The 18401-nt window shown below is 45.1% G+C and overlaps 1 protein-coding gene across 3 annotated transcripts in view; it reads left to right on the top strand.

The window, feature by feature from the left end:
• PHF20L1 (PHD finger protein 20 like 1) overlaps positions 1 to 18401 on the top strand; it is a 306054-nt gene that overhangs the window by 8322 nt on the left and 279331 nt on the right. For all 3 annotated transcript variants that reach the window (XM_033931888.1, XM_033931889.1, XM_033931890.1), the window contains one exon: positions 16010 to 16181. In XM_033931888.1, the coding sequence (XP_033787779.1) occupies positions 16010 to 16181 (172 nt within the window). The remainder of the gene's footprint in view (positions 1 to 16009; positions 16182 to 18401) is intronic.

Below are 18401 nucleotides of genomic sequence, written 5' to 3'. Positions count from 1 at the left end.
ATGGAAGCCATCCAGTCCCGGGGATTTATCGCTCTTAAGCTTATCAATTTGTCTGCATACCTCTTCTAGACTGACTGTTAACCCTGTCAGTTTCCTGTTTTCACTTTCAGCATAGTCAGATTCCTAAAAGGAGCACTATGTATCGGGCCCCTGACCAGGCCTCTTCTGTTCCCTTCTTGGGATCTTAATGTAGTTTTGCAGGGTCTCAGCCAGGCTCCATTGTTTTTTCTGGTGGCTATTACCTCAGCGAGAAGGAGTTGCAGGCCTTTTGATTGCAGGGAGCCTTTTCTCAAATTTACTGAATCTGGAGTTTATTTGCACACCATTCCATCCTTTATGCTGAAGATTTTAGTGTTCTATGTTAATCAGGAAGTCAGAATGCTAGCTTTCCAGGTTCCAGGAAAAAGCACCACATTCTGAAGAAGATGGATGTTGAAAGAATGCGTCTCTGATAATTTCATGTGGTGCGACCACTTCCAAGATCACAATTTCTAGATGGATCCATAGGGCCATTTTGTCAGCATACCTTGTTTGTGAGAAGCGGTCCCCTGTTTTTATAATGGTACATTCAACTGCATTCGACTGGAAGCATGGTTTTGTAGTGGGCAGAAACTCAGGCGGACTCCCCTGAGGAGATTTCTAGGGCAATGACTTGGCCAACTCTACGTACATTTTCCAAGTCTTTACAGAGTGAATGTAGTAGCAAGGGAGGGCTCTGCCTTTTGGGACTGCTTTTGTATGTCCCACTTATCCAGAATGACATACCTATTCAGTATTCTTCCCAGAAATTTTTTCCAGCCGGGTGGCATGAAAAAGTAGCCGGGTGGGGTGGGATGGGGAAATCTGATGGTGGGGAAAATTAGCCCCCTCTTTTACTAAGGTGCATTAACATTTTAGCATGCGCAAACTCCCGCGCTATGTGGGAAAACTAATGCCAGCTCAATGCTGGCATTAGCATCTTGCACGTGTGGTAATTTTGCGTGCGCTAAGCACATGCTAAAACTATTTTCGCAACTTAGTAAAAGGAGCCCTAAATGTGTACTATTTTTATTAGTTGTTTATTATTATTTTCCAATGCTCAATATGACTTCCTTTTTTAAGGTTTGACACTTGTGCCAGAATATTTTTACTAAATTTAAGAAGTATCCAATACTATAAGGGAATAATTAGATATTTGCCCTCTTTCAAATGGTATAGAGGTTTAAAAAAGGGAAAGGCGTTAATGAAGTTATTAGGTTCAATCTAGCCATTTATTTCTGCATGAATTTAAACAACTAAAAAAAAAAAAGATAAATATAGCTCATCCAGTCATACAAGAATGGCTCTACAGCAGGAGTGCCCACAGTTTTTGGGCTTGCGAGCTACTTTTAAAATGCCCAAGTCAAAATGATTTACCAACAATAAAATTTTAAAAAACACAAAGCACACTGTACGCAGAGAAAATGTTAATTATCATTTATTTTACGCGGGTTTTCAAAGAGGTCAAGGCAGATGACTTTATGCAATGTCACCTCAGGAACAACTATACAAAAATAGACAAATATACCCCCTCCCTTTTTACTAAACCACAATAGCGTTTTTTAGCGCAGGGAGATGCGCTGAATGTCCTGCACTGCTCTCGATGCTCATAGGCTCCCTACGCTAAAAACCGCTATTGCGGTTTAGTAAAAGGGGGCCATAGTGCAAAATATAGACAGCAGATATAAATTCTCAAAACAGACACATTTTGATCACTAAATTGAAAATAAAATAATTATTCCTACCTTTTTGTCTGGTGATTTCATGAGTCTCTGGTTGCACTTCCTTCTTCTGACTGTAAATCCAAAATTTCTTTTTTTCTGCCACTTCCCTTTTCTTTCTCTCTTCCCCTGACTGCCTGTTTCTCTCTCCCCTTGCCCCCTCTTTATTTCTGCCTTTCTTTCTCTCTCTCTATCTCTCTCTCTCTCCCCCTGCCTATCTTTATTTCTCCCTCCCCCTGTCCCCCCAAGCCATCGCGCCGATTTCTCCACTTCCCCGATTCTTTCCCTATCCCTTAAGCCTCCATGCCGATTTCTCCCTGCTGCTTCCCTGAGCTAGGCCAGGCACGTACACTTATCCATTGCGTCGATTGCGTTGCCTTTGCAATCTTTTTCTTCCTGCCTCCCCGAGCCAGGCCAGGCACGTACAAGTGCCGGACTCACAAAACTTCACCTCTGACGTCAATTCTAACGTCGGAGAGGAAGTTCCAGGCCAATCAGGCAGCGATTGGCTGGCCCAGAACTACCTCTCCGACGTCAGAATTGACATCAGAGGTGAAGTCTTGTGAGTCTGGCACTTGTACGTGCCTGGCCTGGCTCGGGGAGGCAGGAAGAAAAAGATTGCAAAGGCAACGCAATCGACTCGCATTGCTTTTGCGATCTACTGGTCGATCGCAATCGACCATTTGGGCACCCCTGCTGTTATGGTATCCTGTCCTGACCTGAGGAAAGGGGTTTAGTCCCAAAAAACTGCCTTATTTCAATTTCCTATTTATAAACTTTAATTAATACAGTTACAATACTACTTGATTCTACGTAAAGCAACAACAAAATTTTTTTCTACCTTTTGTCGTTTCTGCTTTAATTATCTTTTCTTCGCTCTCTTCTTTCTATTCAGCGTTTGTCCTCGCTCCCTTCCATGCAAAATCTGTCCTCTCTTTGCCTCTTCCACCCAGCCTCTGCCCTCTCTCTACCACTTCCATCTACTGTCCACCCTCTCTGCCCTTTCCACCCAGTGTCCACCCTTTCTCTGTTCCATATGGCATCTTCCCTCTTTATATGTCCTTTCAATAAACTGTATATCCTGTGCATTTTCTCTCCTTTGTACATGATTCATTTCAGCTTCACCCCCTCCCCTATGCTCTGGCATCTCTCTCTTCTCCTTTCTTTCCTTCCTTCCCATGCCCTGGCATCTCCCTCCTCCCCCTCCCCCCATATGCGCAGACATATCTCCCCCCCATTGTCTGGTAACTCCTTTCCTTTCCCTCCCTCCCATAGTCTTGGAGTCTCTTGCCTCTCCTCTCCTTTCCCTGGTCTTCCTTCTCCCCTCTCTCTCCCCAGTTGAGTGCTGCTGCAGCAGCACTTCTCATTCCCCTCCCCAATTGGGTGCTGCTGCAGCACTTCTCTTCCCCTCCCCCTCCCCAATTGGGTGCAGCTGCAGCACTTTTCTTACCCTCTCCTTCCCCAATTGGGTGCAACAGCAGCACTTCTCTTCTCCTCCCCAGTTGGGTGCAGCAGCAGCTTTTCTCTTCCCCTTCCTCATTGGGTGCAGCAGCAACATTTCTCTTCCCTTCCCCCTAAAATGGGTGCAGCAGAAGAATATTTCTCTTTCCCCTCCCCTCCCCTATTCAGTACAGCAGCAGCATTTCTCTTCCCATCCCTCCCAGCTCACAAACCCGTTGGTAGAGTCGCTAGGGAAGTTGTAAGCTTCCCTCCATTGCTGACCTATCTTTCATAGGTCAGCGATGAAGGGAAGCTTACAACTTGATGCTTTTACTTGCTTCGGGCCTTCCTCGCTGCCGGGTCCTGCCTACTTTGTTTCCGCGAAGGCAGGACCCAGCAGTGAGGAAGGCCCAACGGAAGTAAAAGCAGTAATTTGTACGCTTCCCTCCGGGGCTCTATCGTATGCGTGCTGGCTTCCCTTCTCTTCTCTCCGAAACCGGAAGTTGCGTCCCGTGGGGGGGAGGGAAGAGAAAGGAAGTCGGCACGCACACGATAGAGCCCCGGAGGGAAGCTTACAACTTACTGCTTTTACTTCCTTCAGGCCTTCCTCGCTGCCGGGTCCTGCCTTCGTGGAAACAAAGTAGGTAGGACCCGGCATTGAGGAAGGCCCAAAGCAAGTAAAAGCATGCTGGCAAAAAAAAAAAAAAGGCAGGCGTCGAACAAAATTTTCGGCGGAGAGTCAGCCCGGGAAGGAGTATCGGTGGCAGCAGAAGGATTCGCCGGGCAGTCATCTAAATTAGCTGGGCGGTGCGCCTGGCTAAAAGGCCCTGGAGAGAACACTGCTATTGCTCTAGAAAAAGAGTTTAGGTTCTTACCTTCTTTTTTTAATAGATAGGTGTGTCATTCTGGACCAGACACCTTTTTAAGAAATGTATTTATGCAATTTTTCAATTATATTAAAAGGTACAATTTGCATTGTGACACTCATTCAGTTGTATAGTACTAACAAAAATATACATAAAAGGGAAGAAAAAAGTAAAGAAATCCTATCAATATGACTTAATAAGCCTACAAAAGGGGGAAACCCAAGATTCAAGGAAGAACATATTAGAAGAGAAACACTAATCATTTCAAATGATACCGCTTCCTCTCCTGATGAACACCAGCACTGCTATCCTCCCATTCCCAAGAAGACATAGAAACATAGAAAAAAAAGCGGCAGAAAAGAGCTATAGCCCACCAAGTCTGCTCATTCCAAATATCCCCTCCCCTGAAGTAACTCCCTAAAAGATCCCACGTGAGTATCCCATTTTCTCTTAAAATCCGTTACGCTGCTGGCCTCTATCACCTGGAGTGGGAGTCTGTTCCAATGATCCACTACTCTTTCGGTGAAGAAGTACTTCCTGGAGTCGCCATGAAACTTCCCTCCCCTGATTTTCAGCGGATGCCCTCTGGTGGTTTAGGGTCCCTTGAGCCAGAAGATATCATCTTCTGACTCGACACGTCCCGTGATGTACTTATACGTTTCAATCATGTCTCCCCGTTCTCTTCTTTCCTCGAGTGAGTACAGCCGCAATTTCTTTAGTCTTTCTTCATACGTGAGATCCTTGAGCCCCAAGACCATCCTGGTGGCTGTTCACTGGACCGACTCGATCCTCAGCACATCCTTTCGGTATTGTGGTCTCCAAAACTGAACACAGTACTCTAAGTGAGGCCTCACCATGGATCTGTACAACGGCATCATGACTTCAGGTCTCCTGCTGACAAAACCTCTGCGAATACACCCCATCATTTGTCTTGCCCTGGAGGAAGCCTTCTCCACTTGATTGGCAACCTTCATGTCCTCACTAATGATCACCCCTAGATCACGTTCCGCCGTGGTCCTAACCAAGGTCTCACTATTTAGTACATAAGTTCTACGCGGGTTTCTCTTACCCAGGTGCATTATCTTGCATTTTTTGGCATTGAAGCCTAGCTGCCAAATAGTTGACCATTGTTCCAGCAGCAGTAGGTCGTCTGTCATATTATCAGGCAATAAGCTTTTGCCTACTATGTTGCAAAGTTTGGCGTCGTTGGCGAACAGTGATACCCTTCCTTTAAGTCCTTGCATCATGTCTCTTATGAATAAGTTAAATAGAATCGGGCCCAGGACTGAGCCCTGCGGCACTCCGCTGATAACGTCCGATGCTTCGGATGGGGTACTGTTCACCACCACCTTCTGAAGTCTACCGCTCAGCCAATCCCCAAACCCATGTAGTTAGAGTGTCTCCTAATCCTATCGATTTCAGTTTGTTCAGTAGTCTTCGATGAGGGACGCTATCAAATGCTTTACTGAAGTCTAAATATACCACGTCCAATGACTCTCCGGCGTCCAGTTGTCTAGTAACCCAGTCAAAAAAGCTAATCAGATTAGATTGGCAGGATCTACCCTGGGTGAACCCGTGTTGGTGTGGATCACGCAGTTTTTCTTCGTCTAGGGTTGTGTCAAGATTCTGTTTGATCAATGTTTCCATAAGTTTACACACTATAGACGTGAGACTCACTGGTCTGTAGTTTGCTGCCTCTGTCCTTCAGCCCTTTTTGTGGAGTGGGATTACGTTGGCGGTTTTCCAGTCTAAGGGGACCCTTCCTGTGCGTAGAGAAAGATTGAAAAGAACATATAATGGTTCTGCCAGGACTTCCCTTAATTCCCTGAGTATTCTGGGGTGTAGGTTATCCGGTCCCATGGCTTTGTTTACTTTGAGTCTTGATAGTTCGTCGTAGACACTACTGGGTGTAAATTCGAAATCTTGAAACGGGTCTTTCTGGTTATCTCCTGTCTGCAGCTGTGGACCAGCTCCCGGCGCTTCGCGGGTGAAGACTGAACAGAAGTATTTGTTTAGTAGTTCTGCCTTGGCAGAATCTGATTCCACAAAGTTACCGTCCGATTGCTTCAGGCGTACTATCCCATCTTTATTTCTTTTCCTGTCATTAATATAGCTGAAGAAAGATTTATCCCCTTTCTTAATTTTCCGTGTTAGCTCTTCCTCCATTCGGAATTTGGCCTCTCTGACTGCTTTTTTGACAGCTTTAGATCTGTCTAGATAGTCCTCTTTCGCCCTCTGTTTTCCTAAATGTTTGTAGGTGATAAATGCGTCTTTTTTCTGTTTAATTAAGTCTGAAATTTCTTTACTGAACCATTGGGGTCTTTTGTTTCTCCTGTATTTACTTACTGTCTTTATGTATCGGTCTGTTGCTTCGTGTAGGATGGACTTCAGAGACGACCACATATCCTCCACATTGTCAGGTTTTGCTTGTTTATGCAGCTTCTGATGGACAAAATCTCCCATGCGGTTGAAGTCTGTGCCTCTAAAGTTGAGAACCCTTGTTGCTTTGTTTGTCTTAGGGAAACCTGTCTTGAGGTTGAGCCATACCATATTATGGTCGCTGGAGGCCAGTGTATCTCCTACTGAGACTTCCGTGACGCTATCTCCGTTGGTGAGAACTAGGTCTAGTATCGCCTGATCCCTGGTGCCTTTGCCCTCCATGCACGCCTCCCTGCCCTGCTAGCATAGCGCTTACCCATTCGGTGTTCAAGAAAAGTTGCTGTATGTTGATCTGGTGCAGGGGCCTTGAGCATCTGTGCATGCCCATGGCCTGCTGGCTCCTGCCTTACCTGAGAATCTCGGAGGGGGCAGGCTTTGAGCATGCAGAGATGCTCAATAGAGAATGACACGGTGGCGGTTTACCCGTGGCCACCGCATTTTAGCCGCGGGTCACCCGCCGAAAACGGGGAAGAAAACTAGCAGTCGCTGCGGCGACGGGGACAAGGCCATTCACCGCCCGCGGGGCGGTGAATGGTCTTGTCCCCCGCAGTGAGGCATGAAGGATCGCGCGGTCCCCGCAGCTCACACCCGCCCGCCCAATCGATTCCAGTGTCCAGCCAGCTCTCTCCCCTCTCCTCACCCCAGTCCGCAGATCCTCCTCCTCGGCGACCCGCACGCTACCAGAGAGCCGCGCACACCCGCCGCTGCTCAGCCTCGATCTTCTGCTCTGACGCAACCGGAAACAGGAAGTTGCAGCAGAGCAGAAGATCGAACACTGAGCAGCCGCGCGTGTGCGGCTCCCTGGGAAAGCGCGCAGGTTGTCGAAAAAGAAAACCCACAAACCAAGGTGAGGAGAAGGGAGAGAGCCGGCCAAACACCAGGATCGACCGGGCAGGCAGGTAGTGGCCACGGGGACCGTGCGATCGCTAGTGTTCCCGGCTCAAATTGGAAGGAGGGAGTGAAAGGAAAAAGGCTTATATGGATGCAGCGGGGACGGTGACGGGGCGGTGAATGGGATGGCAGTGGCGGTGACGGTGACGGGGCGGTGAAGGGATCGGCGGTGACGGGGCGGTGCAGAGGATGGTGGGCCGGTGACGGGGCGGTGACGGGGACAGATTTTTTCCCCGTGTCATTCTCTAATGCTCAACACCCCATGCCAAATCAGCATACAACATTGATGTCAGCAGCTTTTCTTCAAGACTGAGCGGGTAAGTATAATGCCACTCGGGGCAGGGGGAATATGCACAGGTCATAGTAACATCTTGGGGTTGGGAAGACTGTGGTGCTAGTGTTCATCAGGGGGGCGGTGGAGGTGTGTGACTACAGTGCTGGTGGTCAGCGGGGATTAAAGGGAGGACAGCAGCCCCGGTGATCAGGTGGTGACTCAAATATAAACCAAGATCCTAATTTTTGGGCCATTTTATTGCCCCAAAAATCTCAGTTTATGTTCGCGTATATAGCTTTAACCGCTGCACCACACTCTCCCTAGCGTTAACTGGTCCACTCTGCTAAAACCATCCATGTGTATACTTGATTTTGTACAACCAAAAGTCCAACAGGATGAAAACCCAGAGGTACCAGGAATCTAAGAAGACAGTGGGAATGGACAATGAGAACTCCTCAAGAGCACTCCATTTTTCTCTTAATTGAGCTTCAGAGTAGAGAATGACATGCGTCAAATTTGTCCCCGTCCCCACAGGAACTCAATTTCCCTGTCCCATCCCTGTGTGTTTTGTCGCTGTCGTTGTCTCTGCCCCTACCCCATTCCTAAAAGCTCTGTCTTAACCATACAAACCTCGAACACTTATGATTTTAAAGTGTTTGAGGCTTGTGCAGATGAGGACAGAGCTTGCAGGAATGGGGCAGGGACAGGAAAAGAACTCGCCTGGACGGGAAAATGAGCTCCTGTGGGGATGGGGAAAAATTTGTCCCCGTGTCTGAGTTGGAAGGGGGAAAGTATTGGCTTGGTTTCAGTCTTGTGTGGAAGAGCCTCTAAAAATGTTTATGGTGACGTATTGAAAGATTTTATTCCTGTTACCACTAGAAGGCCTCAAGGTTCCTGTCTTCCTACTTGTTTAACATCTATATGTTGCCACTGTGTGGGTTGTTACAGAAGGCTGGAGTAGCTTATTGGTCTTCTTTTTTTTCCTTTTAAGGATGAACTATATAATGCATTATCTAAAACTATAAATTGTATCCTCTGCCACCGTGCTGTGTGCTTCCGTGCCAAATTCGATTTCTGGCGCGTGGGGCAGCTTGCGATGGTGGTGTGTCACACCTGCCCAACTCCTGTTCACGGCAGCGAGCTGGAACACTGTGACTGTTCCTGTCCATACGTGTACCCTTTAACCAGGGTACCCTTCAGGCCTTCTTAGGCGTCTGCCTAAGGTATAATATCAGATTCCCTGACATTACCAAAAGAAAAACAGGCAAGGGAAAAGAAACTCACACACCTCAAAATCCAGTATAGTAGAATAATCAAACAAAGGTTTTATTATGTTCACTGGTTGCATTGAACAAAAGGAAAAAATGCTTCAGCTTAGCAGACCTCAAAACAAGCACTCAAAACTATGAGGCAAAACACAAGCTGTTCAAACAGAGCATAACTTTTAAATAAATCCAGTGTCCAGGTTTTTGGGCGTGTCCCATCTTAACCTACAGTTCCACAGCCTCTGGACTTTGTTAGCACACCTATAAACAGTCCTGTTCACCAGAGCGGTTTGGATTTAGAAACTTTCACTGAGCTGCTTCAGCTCCAGCAGCTGTGTCATTTCACAGGCATGAAACATTCAGAACAGAAACAAACTTTAACCCAAAAATTGTGCAACAAAAACCTGGCCAGCATGTCACCTGGTTTTCACAGCCTAACGTGGCTTATCACATACTGTAGTTCTGTAAAACGTATTCTCTTCTTTAGCACAGAATTCACAAGGTCCGTGCAGGCTCTCAGCACAGCTCCCTGTTGTGACTTGCAAGTAATTAATTATGCACAGCTGTGAGGAAGAACTCTCTGCTCAGCTTGGCTGCTAGCAGAGAGAACAAAAAAAATGGCAACACATTTGCTAGCTTTACAACTAAAGCTTTCAAGCAGCAATTCACAGTTCCTTATCAGCAGGGAGAGACATACCACTCCCCTTCAAACTATCACTGGCATAACTGGTAGCTTCACTACTGTGGACACAGTCAATACCCTTACTGCTTATCAATGTCCATGGACACCTCCTCCGGTCCTACCAGACTCTCCTGGATTTCCATGGGTTTCCCTGGGGTTCCTTCCTCACTCCCTGGGTCAGCAGTAAGCTCTTCTGTGTCCACCATTTGCCAGTCTCCAGCCTCCTCGGGCTGGGGATGAATCTCTCCCGTTTGTCTCCAGGCTGCCTCCCCCCCCCCCCCCCGGAAGCCTCCTCGGCTCCTCCTCCTCCTGAAGCCTCCTAGCTGCTCTGTTTTAACCCCCTCTAATTCACCCCTCCCTGCTCTGATGAGGGGGAAGGGAGAGAAAACTCTCTGCAGCTGTGCCTGTCTCAGTCACAGCTTCCTGTGCTGAGACTGGCCTTCTGGGAGCTGTAGTTTCTTAGCTCCTGGGATAGTCCAAGTGAAGTCAGCTTTTCATATTCTGCAGGGCCAACCTGACCAGCTCTCCTGCCTCGGGGACTACCTACCTTCTTCACCACTGTGTCAAAGCTAGGGATAGCGCTAGATTTGTCACAGGTGGCAATTTGACTCCTGCGCTGCCGGGACGCCTCTTCTCACCCCCAGACCAGCAAATGCAGCAGCCGTGGGGCATTTGCTAGGCTGGCCCACTTCGATAATGCAAGGTGGACTTGCCTAGCAAAAGCTCCAAGGCTGCCCGGGCTAGCAAATGCAGGACAGGGGGATCAGGGAAAGGAGAAGGCCTACTGCTGGACAGGGGGATCAGGTAAGAGGTGCTGCTGGACGGGGGTGGGGGGTGGGGGGGGGATAAAAGGAAGGGAGAATGCCTATTGCTGAAGAGGGGAAGCAGGGAAGAGGTGCTGCTGGACAGGGGGGAGGTAAAAGGAAGGAAGAAGGGCTGCTGCTGGACAGGGAGAGCAGGGAAGGCGTGCTGCTGGACAGGGGGGAGGTAAAAGGAAGGGAGAAGGGCTACTGCTGGAAAGGGGGAGCAGGCAAGGGGTGGTGGTGGACAGGGGGGAGGTAAAAGGAAGGGAGAAGGGATACTGCTGGAAAGGGGGAGCAGGCAAGGGGTGGTGGTGGACAGCTGAGGAAAGAGACAGAAAGAAAGAAAGACAGACAGTGGCCAAGGAGAGAGAGAGACAGAAAAAAAGAAAGACAAACACACACATCTATTCTAGCACCTGTTAATGTAACGGGCTTAAAGACTAGTTTGTTATATAATTATGATTGAATCCAAGTTTCCAAGTTTATTATATATTTTGATTAATCGCCTATTCCAAGTTCTAGGCGATGTACAAATTGTTAAAATATCTAAAATATAGGTAACAAAGCACACAAAACATACAGCTTAACAAATTACATTGCTAATACGAACATTCTAATACAAAATTTAAATCATTTAAGTTAAATAATTTATACATATGACATCAAAACAAAAGGAAAAATTATTTAGGGATTATAATCAGTGTTAAATTCAATACATTAAGGTAAAAACATTAGGAGGGGAAACAAAAATTATTAGAGATGAAATATTAGATGAAGAGAGACAAAGGAATTATGTTTATTCACTAAAAGCATCTTTAAAGAGAAAACTTTTAAGTTTGGTCTTGAATTTGTCTAAATTCTTTTCCTCTCTTATATACAATGGAAGATCATTCCAGGACTGAGGAGCGGTTATTGAAAAAATAGTATGACGCCTCGTGTTAATAACTTTTAATGAGGGGATGGCCAATAAATGTTGATCTTGTGATCTCAGAAATCTAGAGGTAGAATAAGGAATTAAAACTCTGAAAATAAAAGCAGGGGTTTTAAATAATAGAGATTTAAAAGTAAGCAAGCATAGTTTAAATAAAATACGATGTGCAACAGGGAGCCAGTGTGCCTTTTTAAGTAATGGAGAGACATGATCAAATTTTTTAGCTTTGTAAATAATTTTAATAGAGGCGTTCTGAATAATTTGAAGACGTCTAATTTCCTTTTGTGGCAAGCCTTTAAATAAGGCATTGCAATAATCGATTTTAGAGATTACTAGAGAATGAATTAAGATGTTCAAGGTCTTTGTGCATAAAAATTTGGCCACGGATTGAATTTGGCAAAGTCTGTAAAAAGTAGATTTAACCACTTGGCTTATATGATCGTGGTAAGATAATTTGTTGTCAAATATTATAATCTAAATACACAATATCAACCGGCTCCCCTTTTCCACATGTTCATTCACCCCCGTCAAAGAAATGCAGTAGATTGGTGAGGTAAGCTTTCTCTTGACTAAATCCATGTTGGCTTTCTCTCATTAATCTATTCTGTATTCTCTACCATTTTGCTTAGCACTGATGTCAGATTCACTGATGTCACTGGTCTATAATTTCCCAGATCACCTTTGGAACCCTTTTAAAAAATCAGTGTCACATTGGCCACCCTTCAGTCTTTTGGTACTATGTTAGGTTTTAAAGAAAAATTATAAATTACTAATAATAGCTTTGCAAGTTCATTTTTCAATTCTATCAGCACTCTGGGATGTTTACCATCTGGTCCAGGCGATTTGCTACTATTCAGTTTGTCAAATTGACCTATTACATCTTCCACAGACAGACTGGCTTAAACACTAGTATATATATATATATTTTTCATTAAGCATATACTGTAATTAAGTTCTGGAACTCATTGCCTTGGCAAGTGGTAAAAGCAATTAATGTAACTGGGTTTAAAAAAAATTTGGGCTGATTTCTGAGGTAAGCTCAAACAGTTAAGAGTGTAGACCTGGGGAGCTTCTCCCTGAGATAAGTAGCATGAAATTGCTACTTTTTGGAATTCTGCCAGGCATTTGTGACCTGGACTGGCCAGTGTTGGAAACAGGATATTGTGCTAAATAGATCTTTGGTCTGTAACAGTTTGGTAGCTCTTACGTTCTGCTAGACAACAGAAAACCCCATAGATGACACAATAGAGAGTGCACACAGTAATTCCCCCTCCCTGATAGTCGTGGTCATTCTTGAGTAGTGGAGTTAACAGAGAGAATTGAGATGTGTTGCATTTTGGGGAGGGCTCAAAATTTTACAGTAGTTCTGAGTATGGGAGCATTTTCCATATGTGCATTGTCAAATGTCATCCACTTGGGTGCCTGGTCAACCTTTCACTTGACCAATTACAAGTGAGAAACAATGTTTTTATAGTTTTGAGCATGAGGCAGTTTAATAGACATCATAGGAAGTTGTGATTCTGTCACAATTTTAGCAATACCTTTTTTTTTATTTGTTTGTATCTTCCCCATTTTTACACTTTTCTTCTCCCAGTACTATTTCAAGTGTACCACATTAAATCACTTGGCATTTATCATAGTTGGTTGTGTTCTCTTCAACACAAACATACTGTATATACTCGAATATAAAATGAGATTTTGGGGCCAAAAAATGGCCCAAAAATAGAGGTCTCAGCTTATATTCGGGTTATCGCCCATCTTCCCCCCCCTCCTGGACTTTTTGCAGGCCTCCGCCAGGTCTGCTGTATGGCCGAGACAGGAGGGATCCCTCCTGTCTCCTGTCCCGGCCGACTCTGCCAAGTTTTGTTTTTTATTTTTCCACCATCCCGCCACCTCCTATGTAACTTTTTGAATTTCTGGTGGTACAAGACAGGAGTGAGCTTTCTGCACTCCTGCCCTGTGCTGAGCCCCTCCCTGAATGGCCACCTCGACTTCTTATGGCCCAGCGGTGTATTGAGCATGAGGGAACTTTCATCTCTCCTGCTCGGTGCTGAGCCGCTCACTGAATGGGTGCCCCGAGTTCTCACGGGACTCGTGAGAACTCATGACAGCCATTCAGCAAGCAGCTCAGGCAATTCCTTTATGGAGAGAGTTTTCCGGCTTTTTAAGTTGTATGAGACAGACTCACATTTATTTCTGTAGCGGTTTTATTTGATACCATTACAAATTAGGGACCCTCCGATGAAGGTGTGTTAACTGAAACACGGACCGTGTTGGGTCCTCTGCTTTGTATAAAGTTGTTGACACAAACCGCAAAAAATAATTGTTTTAATAAACCTAGCCTGCATCTTGTACTCCTGTCTGCAGTTTTTCTTTGTTCCTGTTCTAGCCCACCATGTCATATGGCAATCCCGGTTGAAGGGCCTTCTGGACATTGAGAGAGAGGGGTGGGGGTGGGGGATGGAGCACAGGGCAGGGAGGGGACCTGGGTGCTGAGCCTGGCGGGGAGGGAGGGGACCTGAGTGCAGAGCCTGGCAGTGGAGGGAGTGAGGGGAGGGCACAGATCCTGGCAGTGCACATGAAAATTAAACCCCCCATCTTATATTCGAGTCAATCATTTTCCTTCTTTTTTGGGGGTAAAAAGGGTACTACTACTATTAATTATTTCTATAGCACTACCAGATACACACAGCGCTGCAGAGTCACAAAGAGTAAGAAAACAGTCCCTTACAATCTAAACAAGCAAGACAGACAAACAGGATGTTATGGATACAGTTAAGGGGAACGGTTAATTAGCTGGCTGGGTTGGAGGGCAGAGGAGTAGGGTTAAGGATTGAAAGCTATATCAAAAAAGAGACTTGGCGGACAAACTCAGGTAATTTATTCCAGGCATAGGGGGCAGCTAGATGAAAGGAACGAAGTCTGGAATTGGCAGTGGAGGAGAAGGGTAAAGCTAAGAGCTTATATGAGGAACAGAGTTCTCTGGGAGGTGTATAAGGAAAGAGGAGAGATATTGAAGGGCAGCAGAATGAACACACTTGTAGGTCAGCAATAAGATCTTGAACTGTATGCAATGGCAGATAGCGAGCCAGTGAAGTGACTTAAGGAGAGGGGTGACATGAGCGTAGCGAGGTTGGTAGATGAGTCGTGCAGCAGAGTTTTGCACAGATTGCAAGGGGGAGGAGGCGACACTGCGGGAGACCAGTTAGAAGTAGATTGCCGCAATCTAAGCGTGAGGTTACGAGAGCGTGGACAAGGGTCCGGGTAGTGTGCTCAGAGAGGAAGGGGCAAATTTTGAAGAGACAGAAGCGACAGGTCTTAGCAACTTGTTGCATATGCGTAGAAAATGAGAGGTCGGAATCGAAGACCACTCCAAGGTTGTGAGCAGAGGAGACTGGAACAATAACAGTATTATTTACTGAGATGGAGAAAGGAGGAGGAGCAGAAGAGGGTTTAAGAAGAAAGAAGAGCAGCTCAGTCTTGGACATACAGTGGTGCCTCGCATAACGGACGCCTCGTACAGCGAACGCTGCGCATAACGAACTTTTTGTCTTGCTCCCTATAACGAACTTCGTTTCACACAACGAAGTCGCCCGAGGGGCCCGGGGGGGGGGCGGAACTACTCTCGCCGAAGCCGGGAACAGCAGCACCCTCCTGTCTGAATGCAGTGTTCCATCATCTCCCTCCACCTTACCTTAGATGCCGAGTTTTCCGGCTTTCTTTTTCGGCCAGCCACACACTTTCAAAGAGCAGCACATGCGCGCATGCTCTGTTGTTCAATCTTCTCCTCTGACGCAACCGGAAACCGGAAGTTGCAGGAGAAGAGAACATTGATCAACTTCAGCAGCTGCGCGTGCACAGCTTTTTGAAAGCGTGCGGCTGGGTGAAAAAGAAAGCTGGCAAACTCTGCATATAAGGTGAGGTGGAGGGAGGGAAATGTAGGGCTGCAGAACGAATTATTTTCTTTTACATGTATTCTTATGGGGAAACAGGGCTGCAGAACGAATTATTTTGTTTTACATGTATTCTTATGGGAAAACGCGTTTCACACAACGAACGTTTCACATAACAAACTTGCTCCTGGAACGGATTAAGTTCGTTGTGTGAGGCACCACTGTATTTAGTTTCAGATGACAGCAGGACATCCAGGCAGCAATGTCGGCCAAACAAGCAGAGATTTTTTCTTGGACTTTAGGTGAAATTTCAGGAGTAGAGAAGTAGATCTAGGAGCCATCGGCATATAGGTGATACTGGAAGCCATGGGAGGAGATCAGGGCACTTAGGGAAGAGATAGAGAGAGAAGAGAAGAGGTCCTAAGACAGAACCCTGGGGTACACCAACCACTAACAGGGTAGCCTCAGAAAAGGACCCACCAGCACATTCGTTGGGAAAGATAGGAGGCAAACCAGGAGAGGACAGATTAACGGAATTCAAACGAGGACAGTGGATCAAGGAGTAAGCTGTGATTAACAGTATCGACTTTATTTAGAGTATAAACGGTAGTTAAGGATTTTTTTCTGCATCATGATAAAATGGTCATGGTATTTATGGGTATCTTTCAGCGACTACTTAAGTTATCTGTGATGACCAGGAGATCAATTATGATCTAAAACTTAAATTTAATCTATTTTAATCACTGGTAGTGCTTTTTATAATTTCAATTTTTGTTTGTATATTAGGTATCCATCAAGGATTGAAAAGATAGACTATGAAGAAAGTAAAATGCTGGTTCATTTTGAGCGCTGGAGTCATCGCTACGATGAGTGGATATATTGGGATAGTAACAGATTACGGCCGCTTGAGCGACCTGCACTACGTAAAGAAGGGCTGAAAGACGAGGAGGAACATTATGTAAGTAGCAAGATCTGTTGTGTTGTCTAATGCACTGATAATAGGAGAAGCTATTTCCCTTTTAAAATGATTTTATTTCTGTGTTGGGTAAACAGATTTCTGACGTTTCAAAATTTTGAAAAATATTTTCACCCACAACTAGCAAAATAACACCATACAAAGGTGCTGTCATCAGCAGTGCTGATATACAGAGAGAGGGTTGAATGCTAAAGAAAAGATTCCTGGAATTCATAGGACCTCTTGTTTTGCTATCTCCCTTCAGACTTTTTTTTGCCTGTTTTATGTATTTAGTTTGCCGAATTGTGGGTTTTTTTGCCTCTTTTATGTATTTAGCTTGCCGATTTGTGGTTTTTTTTTTTTTTTTTTTTGCCTTTCAACATATTCTTGGTCTCAGGTTTCTTTTTGTACTTGGTGCGAAGCTTGATTGAATATCTTTGATTGACCTATTTTTCAAAATTTTGGCTTTTAATTTTGCTGCATCAGATTTCTCTGTCTTTGGCATAGGGAACCAGTAACGACGAGACGCCCATGCTTTAATTACAAGATGGCTGTCTTCACCATGATTAAATTTGCCACTTTGCTGTGGATCAGGATGTCCCTGGTTCAAGTGTCTGTATTGTCACCATGGACAGTTAAGCAGTGAAAGCTGCCTGTTTCAGTGGTAAATTAAGCCTTTGCCCTTTGCCCTGTGTTGGCACCAAAAGCATTGATTCAGAAAGACCTAGGAGGTGGAAGTGAAACAGAGAAAGCTTCTCATTCTTCCATTCCATGCATGAAATGGGTTTTGCTGTCAAGCACAAGGGAAAGGGATTGGTACTTGTATACTTTTTTGTAGTTACACAACTACACTCAGAAGTGGTTTACATATATATAGGTATTTGATCTACCCCATCACTGAGATATAGTTTGTACCCCAGTATGATAATGTCCCATTGGGACAAAGACTTGGTGGGAACACATGTGCTAGAAGCACAGCAACTCTAAGAACTAAGTAATCCTGAATTGAATATCCCTGATTTTGCTTTAAACATAGAATCTAATACTTTCCGCTTCCCTTGAATATTCTACTCTACTTTCATCTAGTAAAAAAAGAAATAATTTAAAAAACCTCTTTTCCTTTACATTTTGGGAAATTTGGTTCTCATCTGCTTGGTTTCTGCTGAATTATGGACTAAGGACCTCTTGTATCAAACTGCGCTAGCAGTTTGTAGCACGGTGAGCCGCGCTGAATGGCCTACGCTGCTCCCGATGCTCATAGAGTTCTTATGAGGGTCGGGAGCAACGCAGCCCATTCAGTGCGGCTCTCTGCGCTAAAAACTGCTAGCGCAGTTTGATAGAAGAGGCCCCAAGTCTCAACCACCCCTGGGTTTGCTACTGATATATAGACAACCCAATAGTCAAGAATACTTACCAGTCAAGTCCTATATCAACCAATCAGGATGACTTTTATTCAGTGTAATCATTGTGGTGCTTTAGTTCCAAGGCACAGAATTGAACAGGGGAAATAAAACCACAAAAACAAATACACAAAATAAGGAGTGGTGAACACAAGCTGTTATGAAAATATCCTTTTATTCATCCAATGGTTCAAATGACTTTATTCATCCAATAACTCAGTGACTCCACATGCACATTTTTTCGGCCAATCCAGCCTGCTTCAGGAGTCTAAAGAGTCTTCTGGGTGAAATCAGATGGTGTTTTGAATAATATGGATATTCAAGTCAGTGCTACCATATGAAATACTTTCCAATAGTGTTTAGAGCCTGGGCATACTGGAGTTGACAATTCCACTCCTTATTTTGTGTGTTAGTTCCAAGGCACACCATCAGGAGACTTAGGGCTTGCCCCATCTGTCTTCAACTTTCTAATATTAAGGAGGAGCTGTAAACTTAAGCAGGAATTGGATGCAATCAAATCAGCTTCCATAACTCCACAGAATCATACCAATTTACCACCACTGATCAAAGAATAAAACAATCCAGGAATAAATGGGTCATAGTAGGGTCAGGTAGACTGTGACCTGTGAAACGGAAACATCCACCCTCACATAAAATTGCCACTGTAAAGGAGCTGGAAAGCAATGCAATGACCACAAATGCTCATAGTCTAGGCCAGTGTTACATAAAAACATAAGCAGTGCCTCTGCTGGTTCTTCACCCACTGGTCCACGGACCACTGTCGGTCTGCAAAAATTTCCTGGCGGTCCATGAAGAATTTGTG

Source organism: Geotrypetes seraphini, chromosome 2, assembly GCF_902459505.1.
Source record: "Geotrypetes seraphini chromosome 2, aGeoSer1.1, whole genome shotgun sequence".
Classification (NCBI taxonomy): domain Eukaryota; kingdom Metazoa; phylum Chordata; class Amphibia; order Gymnophiona; family Dermophiidae; genus Geotrypetes; species Geotrypetes seraphini.
This window is presented reverse-complemented; position numbering and strand designations above follow the sequence as displayed.